At 37.6% G+C, this 15,748-nt stretch overlaps 2 protein-coding genes across 4 annotated transcripts in view; one reads left to right on the top strand and one right to left on the bottom strand.

Moving 5' to 3' along the window:
* osmr (oncostatin M receptor) overlaps positions 1–15,748 on the top strand; it is a 599,178-nt gene that overhangs the window by 58,277 nt on the left and 525,153 nt on the right. The gene's annotated exons all lie outside the window — the stretch shown is intronic.
* pdlim5a (PDZ and LIM domain 5a) overlaps positions 1–15,748 on the bottom strand; it is a 55,201-nt gene that overhangs the window by 35,121 nt on the left and 4,332 nt on the right. For both annotated transcript variants that reach the window (XM_079608299.1, XM_079608298.1), the window contains exon 3: positions 3,900–4,051. In XM_079608299.1, the coding sequence (XP_079464425.1) occupies positions 3,900–4,051 (152 nt within the window). The remainder of the gene's footprint in view (positions 1–3,899; positions 4,052–15,748) is intronic.

The raw sequence follows: 15,748 nt of genomic DNA on the forward strand, positions 1-15,748 counted from the left end.
ATAACTCTCCAATAAAACTCAAGCGTCCTCCATTAGCACTAAAAACAAGGCCCACAGACACACACACACACACACACACACACACACACGAACACACAAAACCGAACAAACGTCTGGTTTTTGAGTGTCTTGCTCAAAAATGTTTAATTCTCTGCTGTTTCCGATTTACACAAAACCAATTTAATGAATAAAATCAGTCATTACCTGCAGTCTTCTGTAATTACGAATAATAAAAGGTAAAACTAAACCCTAAACTGCAACATAACCTGGTAACCCAGACTAAAGTGCATCACCGCTGTGCAGAAAACTGTCTGTTTCATGCAAAACATTTGAAATATTTGCAATTTATGGTGCTTCAAAGAAGAATATACGGTCAGAATACACAACTGTTGTTGAACGGCAAGACTCTTTGCATTAGACCAATGCAAACACTTCAATCCATGCATGCAAGATTTTGTGCATTACTGTATTCTCGAATGTTTCAGAGCGCAACAAAAGTGTTTCTTGAATTTTCAGTGTTGTCATGAAGGCTTATAATGAAAGTCTTCTTCTACAGTCAGTTTTCTCTTTCAGCTCGACTACTGTCATGATGACAGAGGAACAGTTTGAAGAGACATTATGCATAGCAGTGACCTGATGTGGACATTTGATGGAAACTGTATCGCCCCCTTGATTAATGAGGTTTGGTACTTCCAGAAACACACTCAATGGGTCTCATTCATGAAACATTCGTAAATATACACGAGTAAATGTGAGTGATCTGCGCGTAAAAAGACCTTCCCGAAAACTCTTCTCCTGATTCACAAATATTTCGTAAACATCAGATGTGATAGTGAAATGTGTGTGTGTGTTATGAATTCCAATCAGTCGTAAATGGGACGCGCGTGCACGCTCATTCTCAATTACCATAAATCCCGCCCATTAAATCCGACTGACAACTATATATGGGCATCATATTATGACACCAAACAAAGGATTTCAACATGTCTTCTTAAAAGCGAATGAAAAAGAAAAATTTCTCATTATCAGATCATATTTTATTATCAGAAGTTCATTCAAAACGGCACATTTTATTTTCAAGTGTACATAGGCGTATCAGGTCCTAAAAAAAAGGAAGCTTGGCAGATATTACAGATAAAGTTAATGGAGTTTCATCTGTTAATCGAACAGTCCCAGTAGTGAAAAGAAAATGGTTCGACATGAAGCTTGACTGCAAAAAACGAATTAGTTCACTTCGAAAAAATATAGCCCAGCCCTATTGAAAGCAATTAATTATTTGATTAAAGTGTTCCGTTTGCAGATGCTATTACTGGCTCTCATAATATAAGTAAAAAGAAAAAACGAATGTAATTACTATATATCATATTTTTTCAAAATGCTGTGTAAATATGTACCCGATTAAGGTGAATTAAAATGCAGCCTTATTAATGAGCAAAACATTCGGATGTTAAACGCACTATTTACTGGGAGCAGGTGTATATTTCTTTCGTACCAACTAACATTTGGAATATACGAACATTTGAATGAATCCGAAAATTTACACCAGAATCACTTTACACACGATTTACACAAAAATTAGTTCTGCTCGTGTTTCATGAATGAGACCCAATGCACGTACACAAATGTGATATGCCTCACCAGTGCATTGCAAGTCTGCGGCCTCATTGAACATACTAAACATTCTTGTGTAAACTAATAAACCTGGCATTGTATATTATGAATATTGTTGGCTCTTTGACAAATAGCTTTTGTACGATTTTTGTGAGTATCCATTTGTAGTGGATAAAAGCGCCTGTTAATTACATAAATGAAAATGTACTGCCATTAGTCAAGTGGGCAATGTCGTTGGTAGCTGCTATAAACATGTTTATAAGATCCAAATTGCTCAGCAAGGTCCTTCTCAAATGAAAACAGTTGACCTGAAAGCAAAAGCTGACTAGAAGACTGAGATTGCAACATTATTGCATTGACACATTTCAGAAAGCCACAATGCATGAAATCAAGCTCATGATAGAAGTGTTTGCTTTCACATACTTGCATAGACCTGTGTGTACAGCAGATAAACCATGACGGTCTGCATATCACACTTCAATAAGTATGCACACACACACACACACACACACACTGCTGGTTTCAGATGGTGCTGATGCTGGTATAGTTTTATTAATACTAAGCCCCAGTAAAACTTAGAGAATGTGATTACTTAGCCATCACTATCACACTCTAGGCATATGCAAAATAAAGGGGCGGGGCCTGATTGAGTTAGTTAGTAGTGTGTTGCGGTTATGGTAAGAGGGGCGGGACATTTCCCTAATATGCTCAAAGCGGTTGACCAATCACAACACACTGGTCCAGCTGACCAATTAGAGCACACTTTTCAGAAGGAGGGGCTTCATAGAGACAGGAACTAAACAGAGTGTTTATTAGTTTGTTTATGTTAAAACTGTGTAATCCAAATGGATGGAAATTTTAAAAGCAATTCAAATCTTACATTTTGGCCTGTATCTGATTTTCTCCCATATTCATTGTGTTTGACACAGTGAATTTATCTGTCCATCACTGCCAGTCTCTCTCTCTCACTGTTTTCACTTCCACTAGACCAATCCATGTGCGTTTTTCTGTCACCACTGGGCACACTGAGTCTGCTATGTGTCAGCAAGTGCGTGTGTGTTTCCCATGGCTTGACAGTGAGACAAAATTTTCCATTAGTGGCAAAACAGGGAAACAGGAAGCTGGCACACACACATGCAAACAAAACACACACTTATTCTGGTCCCAAAACACATACCGTACCAGTCAAAAGTTTGGACAATTGTGCTCCACTAGTTCTCCGCATTTACGATAGATTAGTGTTTGCGATTCTCCAACGTGACAACACTGGGTCTGAGAGATGAGTTAGCATACGCTTTCAACCTGACACGGCTCAAGTACACTGTTATGATGAAAGTCTGAATGTTTTATCTTTCATTAGGTCTTAGCCTTCACTTATTTATCAAGTCATGACGAATACATGTAAAACAAAACCAAAGTATTGTATATATATATATAGATGGTTTCATTTTTTACTTTTTTTCTTTAAATTTGTGTGAAGGTAAGATTTTCAGTGGCATTTCAATTTTTATTTTGTTCCTCACACAAAGCTATCAAATGTCTTGGAATATTATAGGGACCAGATTTATGGTCGTTATTGTCATGTTTGCAGCTTGACAGGTAATTTAAAAAAAAAGTATATTTAAAAAAAGAAAGTGGAACAGAAGGCATTATTCCAAAATAAACATTCCAAACAGTAGAATGCTCTATTGTCACAAGATATGTTCTTTTATTATAAATACATCAAATATATAATAAATAAAAACTAAGTTAATCAAAAATAAATAAATAATAAAGATTTCAGAAAGTAGAATGCTCTATTGTTGTCACATTATCTAATTTTAAATTCAGTGAGGGAAAAATAAATAAATATATAAAAATACACAATAAATAAAAATGAATTAATCAAAATTAAATTAATAAATGAATCAAGAAAGAAATTTAGGAAAATTAACAGTTAATTTTACTTCTCTGTAGTCATAATGGAAGTTCAAGGCAAGCACACTGCATTGTGGGATACATTATTCCATGCATACAGTATACTGCACATTTTGGCAAAGGTATTAGTTTGTTTATGTATTCTATGCATACATATAATTTGTATATGTGCTAATATACATACTGCAGAATAAGAGTAAGTGTATCCTTGTATATTATTCAAAACATAGACTTTTATAAAAAAAAAATATATATATATTTTGAACTAGCACTGTTTCCTATATCTTTGTGTTCAAAATGCATGTCATTTTTAGCATAATATTTATTTATTCATTTAGCCAATTACCAAAGTGGTGCATGCATATTCTTACTTCTGTAACGAGAGGTTGAGCTTGTCTGTGCTGGCTTTAATCCTATTCTGAGCCTCAAGGTGGTTCATGCCTTCAGTGCTGATGCCATCAATGGACAGGACCAGATCTCGCACAGCGACTCCAGCTTTAGCCGCCTTTCCTCCATCCGTCAGCTGAAAAGACACACAGCTAATGGTCAGAACAACATCGTGACACATAGAGAAGCCTTCAAGTGCAAGATGGAGACCTTATGCCTGCGTAGTCCAGATGCTTTTCTGTGCTGCTAGTAAAACTACACACATCACCTTCAGATTCTGTTGCTATCTTATTGACATTATGCATAGTCATATTATTCAATAAATGCATTGATTTGGAGTTCCCCTTTTAAATGCACTACCGGTCGAAAGGGTCTAAAAAATTAAGAAATTTTGTACGTCTCTTATGCTCACCAAGGCTGCGTTTATTTGATTAAAAATAAAGTAAAATGTTATTATTATGACATATTTTTAAAGAGAAGAATTTAAAATAACTGCTTTCTATTTCAATGAATGTTACTTTGACTCTAGACTCTCATTTTTACTTTGTTAACTAAATAAACTTCAGGCCAACATACACTTCCGTTCAATAGTTTTGGGTTGGCATGATTTTTTTAATATTTTTAAATAATGTCTCTTATGCAGTGAAAAATTATTACAATTTGAAATACTATTATCTATTTTAATATATTTTAAAACGTAATTTATTCCTGTGATGCAAAGCTGAATTTCATCATTACTCCAGTCTTCAGTGTCACATGATCCTTCAGAAATCATTCTAATATGATGAAGAGATGCTCAAGAAACATTTCTTAATATCAATGTTAGAAACAGTTCATAATATGTCTGAGGAAACGGTGATACATTTTTCAGGAATCTTTGATGAATAGACGTTCAAAAGAACAACATTTATCTCAAATTAATGAAACAGACATTATAAATGTCTTTACTGCCACTTTTGATCTATTAAACGCATCCTTGCTGAATAAAAGTATCAAATCCTTTTGAGAACTTACAGCAAACTTTTGAACGGTAGTGTATGTACAAATCAGATCTCAAATAAAAGTGACTAAAACCGACATAAGCTGCACTTTTGAACTTGGGTAAAGTTTCACAGTGAAAGCTTTAGGAAACAAAAAGAGAGTATCAGACAGTAAAAGAAGTCATGAAGAGATTTACTTCAAAGACAGCTGAGCTTTCAACAGTAAACAACTCAGCTCTGAAACGGGACAAAAGTTCATGTTTGGTGCAACAAATCCAGTTCAAGTGGTGCATGCGTAAATCACAACGGACGCCCTGCGAACCTGAGGCCGCTGCGGTCGGGCCAATTCAAACAGAATTAAAGAAAAGATAACTCTGAAATCCCAGCCTGATGCGCAAGTCAAGCGTGACATTACAGCAGGGTTGCAAACTCATGCGACTGTAGACCGCAGTCCGCTTTCAATCTCAATCCACTCAAGTGGTCTTCAATTATCACACAACCACCTCTTTAATAAGATAATCTTATATAAACAGAAACCCTGCAGATGGCAGACATATGCTTTCATGTGTGCTCAGCTGCCTTTTATACGAGACACTGAAACGTTTGAGACTACATTTATCCATCATTGTACTGCATGAAAGCGGCGCTTCTTCTAGTGCGCATCGTTGAAAAGCATCCGAGAAAAACATTTATGTGGCGAAAAGACAAGAACCTGGTCGAAAACATGTGTTAGAAATATGCAGCATTGCTGGTCTGAGGCCGCAATAGCACAAAAGACCGCCACGTTCTTTGATTCCTGTCATAACTTCTGTTTCCACTGGAGAGTAAACAGAAATAAAACACAAGGAGCATCTGAGAGCAATTACAGCACAACAGCACCCAAAAAATGGCTAAAGACAACATGGATGCCGTTATCCACGAAACCACAATCTCGGATAAGTAAAGCAAAAGCCAGTTTGGAGGTGGAAACAAATAATTAACTCGCAAACACGTGTTTTTTGGTGTTGTTTTTTAGCCATCGTGTGCGATTGTAAAAGCTTCTTGGGTTTTCTCATTAATGCACTTGAGAACATGTGGTGTGTAAGTCTTTGATTTCGATCAGTTACAGAACAGATGTACTGGATGCTGTGCCCTCGAGGACAACAGCGGACCCTGTACACACATCAACACACACAATAAACACATCTGAAATCAAGAAGTGTACGGAAGAGGTTTCAAAGGAAAGGAAATGGGAGCAATATGAGGTCTGATGAAGAACAAGTAGTGAGTGTGTGTGTGTGAATGCGTGTACAAATGTATGTTTAGCGAATGGGGTTTTGCATTATTCTCCAGGCCTTTCATGGTTCTGACTCGTCTGTAGGGCAGAGAGAAAAACTGGTTCGAGTCGAACTGCAGCTTTAAAGAGAAAATAGTGAATGAAAATTCATGCATTTTTACACTCACTTGCAGGATTTCAGGACAGATGAAGAAATAAAAGTTACCAAAAAATTTCACAATATGAACAAGAGCGTCTGCTACTTCCTCAAAACAATGATAATTGATTGCAAATGTAATTCTTATTTAAATGAATTTGTAATTAAAAAAATTTACTTGAAATGAACAACATTTTATTCTCACTCACCAAGGCTGCATTCATTTGATCAAAAATACAGTAAGAACAGTATCGGTAATACTGTGAAACGGTATTTGCAGTTATTTTTGATACATTTAATGCATTCTTTCTGAATAAAAGTATTAATTTATATGTATTTAAAAACTATGTGAAAATGTTTTGCTCAAAATGAACAAAATTTTAATGAGTCAATGCATCATCAATCCTTCTTCCAAAACGTGTTTTTGTCGTACCTTAAATCACTATGACAAGCCTGCTATAATTGTTAATATTTTAGACCTGTCGGGATGGTCTTCGTGGGAAACTGAATAAAACTGGCCCGTGCATGTCTCGTCATATCCGTAAACAGAGTAAAGTTGCTCCGGCTACTTTGACGTGTGTCTGGTGTGAGAGTGCCAGAGGTTAGTTGTTGGAACGAGCGGGAAAGGTTATTACATGGAGCCGCTAAATCTCCAACCTCATGTAAATCTCCCGATTTAAACAAACACCGAACAGAGGAGAGTCTGCTGGCAAAAAGAGAGCGCGACAGCTCGTAATAAAACAAGAATCAACATTGGCTTGGCTTTTCGGAGATAGCAAGAACTGAGGGTAAATTCAGGCCTAAATGATAGCAAGAACTGTGTAAACACAAAGATGGCGTTTTTATTGCTCACCAGATGAGTAAGGTGTTTTACTGAAGAGATAAATTGCCACATGTAGATCTCTAACAGAGTTCATTGTAAAGCATCATCTATTGTGAAGGCTTATTTCATTATGGTTGGTGTAGCTGTGCTGGAATTTATTTTCAAGGAAGTAGCGTGTCTATTAACGGGTAAAGATACAGTAACGTCTTCAGCTAGACAGCTTGAGATCCTTTCCATCTAAACTGGTTACATCTCTTAAGCCTAGTAGTGAATGTTTGATGAGCAGTCATATAATCTTTCTCTCTTTATTTAGTTATGAGAAAGCACCATATTCATCGTAGATCCGAAACACAACCAAAACAATGTTCTTCTGCAAAATGCATGTAGTTTTTTAACCACTAGAGACCCAAAAGTTAAATAGTGTACCTTTAAGAAAATTGTACTGACCCCAAACTTTTAAGTGGCAGTGTAGATGCAGAATCATTAATGAGATCTGGCACATGAAGTACGAGAGCTGATTTCAGCTAATAGTCACTGAAATTCACACAGCGCTGTCGTACACAGGCCTCATTAACACTTGAGATATTTCGCACGGGTCGCATGAAGGCCCTTTTTGACCGTTTTCCAGACCTTGCTCACTGTATGCTTCCATTGCAGGTTCTCAATGGAAAAAAGTAAGTCATAGAGGTTTGGAACAACAGGTTACTCAGACAAGCCTGTAAGCAAACACACATTTCAGTGCGTGTTTTATGTTTTAGCTCAGCCTAAATCTGGTGTTAAATATTTTCACGACTTGTTTACTCATATGGTGTAACGGTGGTTTAGAAAGTCAAGTCGTCACACCAGTAATTAGAGGGCTGCTGGTTTCAGTGTTGCACTAGAGCCAAATGTTTTCTGCTGTGGAAGTGGATTCAAACACACTTGCTCAAGAGACAATCTTCATTTAATGCCGAACGTTCGTTGTAAGGAAGAAAGCAAACACTGTATAAAAGAATCTGTTAAATTTACGGTAAATTACTGGAATTTTGATCTACGGTAGTAACATTTTAGGTTTTACAGACTTAACTTAAAATTTCAGTAATAAACCATATTTCATTATCTGATATAATGTTAATTTACCAACCTATTGAAGTATTAATATCTGTTTAGTACCATTGTAATACACTGAAGACCAACAATCACAGCAGTGATGTGTCACATGATCAATCAAAGCTCATCACAAGCAGCTCTTCCACAAGAAAGTTAATACTAATAGATAGAAGCTGCACAGTGTGATTCACACAAACGTTAACATGGTAACACACGTGAAATTTGAAAAAATGCAATAAACAATAACTTAATTTAATCAACATTAAATGTAACATAAAACCCTAATGTACATAACTGATTAGAAGAAAACTATGAAGAAACAGTTATTTCAACAAAAATACATCAAATGTGAAGTGTCACGCAGGGAATTGTGGGAATGTCAATTTACGGTTTTTCACTGTAAATTATACAATGAGATGTTCTTTTTCACTTTCAAAAACTGAAGATTTAAGAAAAGCTGCATTTTAAAGTAAAATTACATTAAATGTACCATTAGATCTATCACAGTTATTTACCGTATATAGAAAGGAAACTTTCTGTTAACCATTTTTACAGTCTTTTACCATTAAAATCACGATATTTTTTTACAGTGCAGATCTGTGTATATGTAATGGCATATGTAAGAAATTGGATGATTCTTTATATGAATCATTCATACGCATGGACCACAAAGTTTATGTTAGCTAATGTTTAGCTAAAAACTTCAATACGATGAAAGCATGCAAGTATCAGGATCATACATGCAAGTATTGAAAAAGAAACGCATATCGTGTCATTCATGTTTTCTTTATGAATCTGTTCAATTTCCCAATCACACAATTGCACATATAAACCTGAAATATAACAGGTGGTGATTTTACGTAGCGTAACCGTGACGTCATACCGCATCCAGATGGTCCGCCACTTCAGCATCAGTGGTTTTACGGTTTCTGAAGGTGTTGTACGGCGGCTAGGTGAACAGAAGGTCTATTCAACTTCATAAACGTCCCTCAGAGACACACTGCCCCATGCAGTTAAACTGGGTGCGTTCATTAACTTCAATCTAAACACATAAACTAGCTGTGAATACTCATAAAACGTTCTGTGTGTGTGTGTGTGTGTGTGTGTGTGTGTGTGTGTGTGTGTGTGTGTGTGTGTGTGTGTGTGTGTGTGTGTGTGTGTGTGTGTGTGTGTGTGTGTATGTGTGTGTGTGTGTGTGTGTGTGTACGGCGTGAGTGCTGTCGCAATCAATACTCTGAGCAGAACGCAGTCTGTATATAGAGACCGGCCAAAACTGTCAAGAAACGTCATTGTTGAGAAAATGTGCAGTAATATTCAGATGAAGTGCCAGAGACAGATACCATGTGCTTCATCACGATATACCGGACAGATCTATGCAAATAATTAAGTCATGTGTTTGAAAAGTCAGACAGAGAGGCATTTCATTCGGTTCTGGGTCATAAAGAATGGTTGTGTTTGTTTCTGGCACTAAAAAACTATATAAAAAATAGTGTTTTAGTGCCAGAAATTATTCAATTAAGGGCTTTTTTTAAAGAACAAAATAAACACCAAATCACTTATTCAAATTTGAATGTAAATTCTTGTTAAAATATATATAAAAAATATATATATTATTTCCAAAAAATTACCACTTTTATTCAGTAATGATGCATTAAATTGACCAAAAGTGAGAGTCAAGACATGTATAATGTCCATTTTAAATAAATGCTGTTATTGCTGTTTCCACAAAACTTTGAAGCAGCGCAACTGTTTTCAACACTGATAATAATAAGAAATGTTTCTTGAGTATCAAATCAGCGTATTATAATAATTTCTGAAGGATCATGTGACACTGAAGACTGGAGTAATGATGCTGAAAATTCAGCTTTGACCACAGGAATAAAATACATTTTAAAAAATATTTTACAATATTACTGATTTTTGATTAAATAAATTTAGCCTTTGTGAGCAGAAGAGACAAAAGCATTTCAAATCTTAACGAGCGTTTTGATCCCAGAATGACCGATCAGAATCATGCGTTTCAAAGCGCTGCATAATCAAATATCATAAACGTCTGAATGAATGGTTGAGTTTGTTTCCTGCCCCGTCTCGCGTTCACATGTGGAATCTCACAGGTGGTTTCAAGCAGATTTATTGGTGAGACTGAAAGCACAATCTGCTAACTTGATCAGGAGAAGCGGTGCAGCTTGTACTTTTCAACAACAATTCAGTGAAATGATTTCTGACATCATATCAGGTTTCAAGGAAAGCAAAGACATCTTCATTAAACTTTAATGTTTTCCCATACGGGCTATTTAAACGGATCCAACAGATAGGCTACATGTTATTTACTGTGTGTCTGTGTGCTTCTATGAACTTGACTAGTGTATTTATTACGTGATAGTGTGACTATACTGTTTCTATAATACAGAACAGACCTGCTGCCAAAATACACCTACATACCACATGGAAAAATAAAAATAACGAAACAAACAGGAACAGAGAGATGCAGAATCAAAGAAGTGAATTACACCAATCACATTTCATTCAAGAGAAAGACTGGGGGCCCTATTTTAATGAAACGCAAGTGTCAAAGCGCAAAGCGCAAGTCACTTTGTGGGCGGATCCCGGCACTGTTGCTATTTTCCCGGCGGGATAAATGCCTCTTGCGCCTGGCGCAAATCTAAAATGGGTTGGTCTGAAGTAGCTTCATTATTCATAGGTGTGGTTTGGGCGTAACGTGAAATAAACCAATCAGAGCGTCATCTCACATTCAGGCGCACTTGTTCCAACACGGATTACTATTATAACGGCGGATTTGCCAGCGCACGCCAGGAGCCTTTAGACTGGGTTTTTCCTGGTCTGTGGCAGAATTGCTTTCTAAAACTGGAAAATAGCACCAGTGAACTTCTGGGCCGGAACACGCCTCCTCTTTTCGCTGAACCGCCCCGCGAACGCAAGTTCAATCCCTAATTTACCGACGTGCGTCTGTGGAGGGAAAAGTCCGCTGTGCGCGGGTACAAAATAGGAATGATACATGCGTCGGTGTACAAAGTCAATGGCGCTGGGTGCAAGATAGGGCCCTGGGTGTTTCTCAAAACCAAGAATGCAAAGAACGGACTTGTGTTCTTGGGGAGAACGCTCTTGCTAGTTGTTCTTGGAAGAATGAACTCACAAGGTGACGAGCACACAGAACGCTGCTGACCGTTTGAGACGATGTTCAATGTGTTCTGATGCTGGTATTGCGCAATAATACCCTCGCACAGACGCCGTCTGCAGTACCCAAACATAACGAGAATTATTGACGATAACAGTCAGGCTTTATTGCCCAAGCCTACCCTCAGCTCAAGGGATTACTACAACTGTACACTACAATGTAGTGTATATTCATAACAATAAAGCAACGCCTGTCTCCTTTCATTCTGCTTCTGTTGTTTGTTTGTGTTACATCACTAGCCAACGGCGGGAAAAAACACCGGTAAAAGGCAATGGCCTGTGGGGTAAAACGAGTCTGTGAGCAGACTGGCCGGTTGGCTCGCTAGCTAACTTAACACCCGCAGGCGCTTATGGAGATTCTCACTTCCGAAAACGTTTGAGCACATTTTTGATTCGCCATAAATTTTCGTAAAAATGCCAATATTTAAAGTCAACACAGTTGATTTCTCGCATCAAATGTTCTCAGAAGTGAATTTAGTGATGAAATAGCGTACGAAATTGTAGAAAAACTACTTTCTGTATTGACCTGCCTCTCCTTCCTCGAAATCCTAAATGAATGCTGGGATGTTTCTGCCGTCAAGTTCACACAAGTTACCAACCGATGCATCCTCGGTAAAATGGACGTGTCAAGAACACTTCCGGGATTTTTAACCGTTCTTGCCAAAATGCAAACTTGTGTATTGGGACAGTACTTGGGCCACAAAAGATGACGTTTCACAAGAACACAAGTACAGACAGGAACACAGATTGAGAAAGGCCCAAAGACAAGAAAATGGGTGGTACCACATGGCACAATGTTAGTGTCAGATGGTGCAGAAGTACAGAAAGAAAGAAAAAGAGAGAAACTGACATTGACACAGAACACACACACCCATCTGTGATCCCGTGTACTGACACTAACCAGCAAGTAACGGCGGCTCCAAACCACAGTCTTATAAAGCCTAGTTTAGACCAGATCCCAGTAAAATCCCACCATAAACCAGAACTTATGAGTCTTAAATCTCTGTAAAGCTGGCTGGGGATCGGCGAGGTCCAAACCAACCCAATCTCGCTGCCAAACTTCCCACAACCGAAAATCACACTCCCACAACCTCAGACCAGTCCGCATCCAAACCCAACACACTCCCCAAGCGTTTATTTACAGTCTAAAGCTGTCACAGCGCCCGTCCTGTCTGATATCAGCAGACGAGCAGAAACACTTGAAGAAACACTGCAGCTGCAATCTACACGTTCTCGCCAGAAACGCCGCAGCTTAATTCTCACGGCTGAAACACTTGACTGCTGATTATTTTACCATCGCGTGAACTGGAACATTCTCGTTTTATCTTATCATCGACGAAAAGTTTATCACCCACACATGTACACTCCTCTGGAGATGATGTCATGAGATCTGGAAGGCAAAGCTTGAAGCATCGAGTCTGTTTTAAGAACTGACAGAGATCTGGGTCTCTAGAATACTTGCCTCTGATTGGTCAATCTTCTCAAATATAATTGCATAATTATTGCTAAACTGTGTAACATTTGAGCTGTGCTGGTTGTATATCTCTAGTATCAGCCTTGCTTTCTTTATTACCACAAAATTCTGGGTTGTTTTAACCCAATTTTGGGTCAAATGTGGACAAACCCAGCCGTTGGGTTAAATTTGTATAATGCATTTTTAATCCAACGTTAGGGTTTGTCCATATTTGACCCAAAATTGGGTTAAAACAACCCACCATTTACTTACAACACTCTTACTTACACTCAATACTTCCCCTCCATCTATTTATTTGGCAAGCAGTCACGTTATAACCAGGATATTATGGGAACCTGATCACATTGTTGAAAATGACTGCTAACTATACATTATTATTACTTACTTAGGGCCAGATTTACTAAACAGGGCAAATTAGTGTGAGAGCGCAATCCCATAAAAGAGAGTGGATAGTTCTGCGTGTGATCTACTGACGACATGCAAATTAAAGAACGGACGCATCCGGATCATTTCAATAATGACCAACGCAATCTACCAATTTCCGTCTGGTTTAAGATATGCTTTTTTGGTGGGGTGGTAAATAATGGCGAAAATACCAGTAAATTGACTATTGTAAACATTAGTAAATCACCTTGAATGATCCATTTAAATGTTCTCCTCCCATAAATTTAGCATCCGAAAGGAAAACTCCTACAAATGCATTTGCAATGAGATCAGCCTCAAAAATAACTCTGTCCACAACTTTTCAGCGCTAAGTTTTTACTGCGTGTCTTTAGTAAATCCTGACAGTAGTTTTTTAACAGCAAAAGAGGGTTTGCGCTGGAGCAAGCCCTTCGTATTAAAGGAACACTCCACTTTTTTTGGAAATAGGCTCATTTTCCAACTCCCCTAGAGTTAAACAGTTTTACCATTTTCGAATCCATTCAGCCGATCTCCGGGTCTGGCGGTAGCACTTTTAGCATAGCTGAGCATAGATCATTGAATCTGATTAGATCGTTAGCGTCTCTCTCAAAAAAATTACCAAAGAGTTTCGATATTATTCCTATTTAAAACTTGACTCTTCTGTAGTTACATAGTGTACTTAGACACTTTGCATGTAATGAGTCTATATAATATATTAGTTAAAATGAAAAGTTGCGATTTTTTTTAGGCCAATATGACTAGGAACTATATTCTCATTCCTGCGTAATAATCAAGGAACTGTGCAGCCGTACCAGCAGCGCAATGATATTACAAACTTAGTGCCGGTCACTTTCGAAGTTTCCGAGCTGGGGACTATTTTCAGACGCTGCGTAATATCATTGCGCTGCTGGTCCGGCAGCAGTTCCTTGATTATTACGCAGGAATGAGAATATAGTTCCCAGTCATATTGGCCTAAAAAAAAAATATATATATATATAAATATATAAAAATATATATTATATAGACTCATTACATGCAAAGTGAGATATTTCAAGCCTTTATTTGTTACAATTTTTATGATTATGGCTAACAGTTTATGAAAACCCCAAATTCTAAATTAGAATATTGTGAAAAGGTTTTCATAAGCTGTAAGCCATAATCATCAAAATTGTAACAAATAAAGGCTTTAAATATCTCACTTTGCATGTAATGAGTCTATATAATATATTAGTTTCACCTTTTAAGTTGAATTACTGAAATAAATTAACTTTTGCTCGATATTCAGTTTCACCAGTATAATGTAAAATTAAAAAGTAATTAAAATATAAAGGTAAAACACCTGTGAAAATTCCTTCATATTAACAGTACAATGTGTTACATTTGTATGGATTTTTTTCTAATATTCACCTAATCACACTGGCTGTAGTAATAACAATGCTAGTTGCTAGAAAGCCTGTGAACAGATGAGCTGTCACACTGCAGTTAGCATGAAGCTTCACTAATTCTTCCTCCCCCAACGATGCTGAATAGAGATGAGAGGACTGTAAATCCCACATTAATGATGTGTCCGGCACACTGGCACAGAACTGAACCCTGGCTATAGCTGACGGCAGCGCTCCCAGTCTTTACTGAGGATCTAAAGTTGAAATAACATCTTTTATTGAGTGTGAGTAACGTCTGTAGCGGGATCAGAGAGAGCTCTCGCACAATTGATCAAATATTTTCACTGGCTTCCTGTATAAAGCGCTCTAAGCCACGAACCAAAGCAACCAGCAGCGAGACGAACCACAACATCACAAACTGTGAAGTGACGAATCACTGTCTGACTGTCGCAATCATTAGCAGAAACATTTATATGAAATTCACATCCAAAGTCACATCACATTGCTATGAGCGTATAAGCAACTCATAAGAATGAGACACTTAGAGACAGCGAGGCGGACAGGGGAAGGCAAAGGGAAAGAAGGAAGAGCTTGGAGACGGGGAGAGAAAGAAATAGAGAGAGGCAAGGAAAATCAATCAGAAGGTCATTTACATCACTCCTCTGCCAGATGGCATTGTGGAATATCTGTCATACATTGGCAGTTCAAACGGGTGTGTGACATAAGTGGATTTGTGTGTGTGTGTGTGTGTGTGTGTGTGTGTGTGTGTGTGTGTGTGTGTGTGTGTGTGTGTGTGTGTGTGTGTGTGTGTGTGTGTGTGTGTGTGTGTGTGTGTGTGTGTGTGTGTGTGTGTGTGTGTGTGTGTGTGTGGAGAGAGACTGTGGAAGACTCATTAGGAAATAAAAAGTATGAACAGGTGGAAAGGAAAGGTTACATAGATCACTTATCAGTCAAGAGGAAATTAGATGAGGGTAAAACTAAGAGTGTGTATTATATTTTAAAATAAACATTTTAACTGCTATCAAGTGACATTAGAAGATAAATATAGATTCACTGAAATATGACTTCTTAAAAAC

This window comes from Phoxinus phoxinus (assembly GCF_949152265.1).
Source record: "Phoxinus phoxinus genome assembly, chromosome: 3".
Taxonomy (NCBI): domain Eukaryota; kingdom Metazoa; phylum Chordata; class Actinopteri; order Cypriniformes; family Leuciscidae; genus Phoxinus; species Phoxinus phoxinus.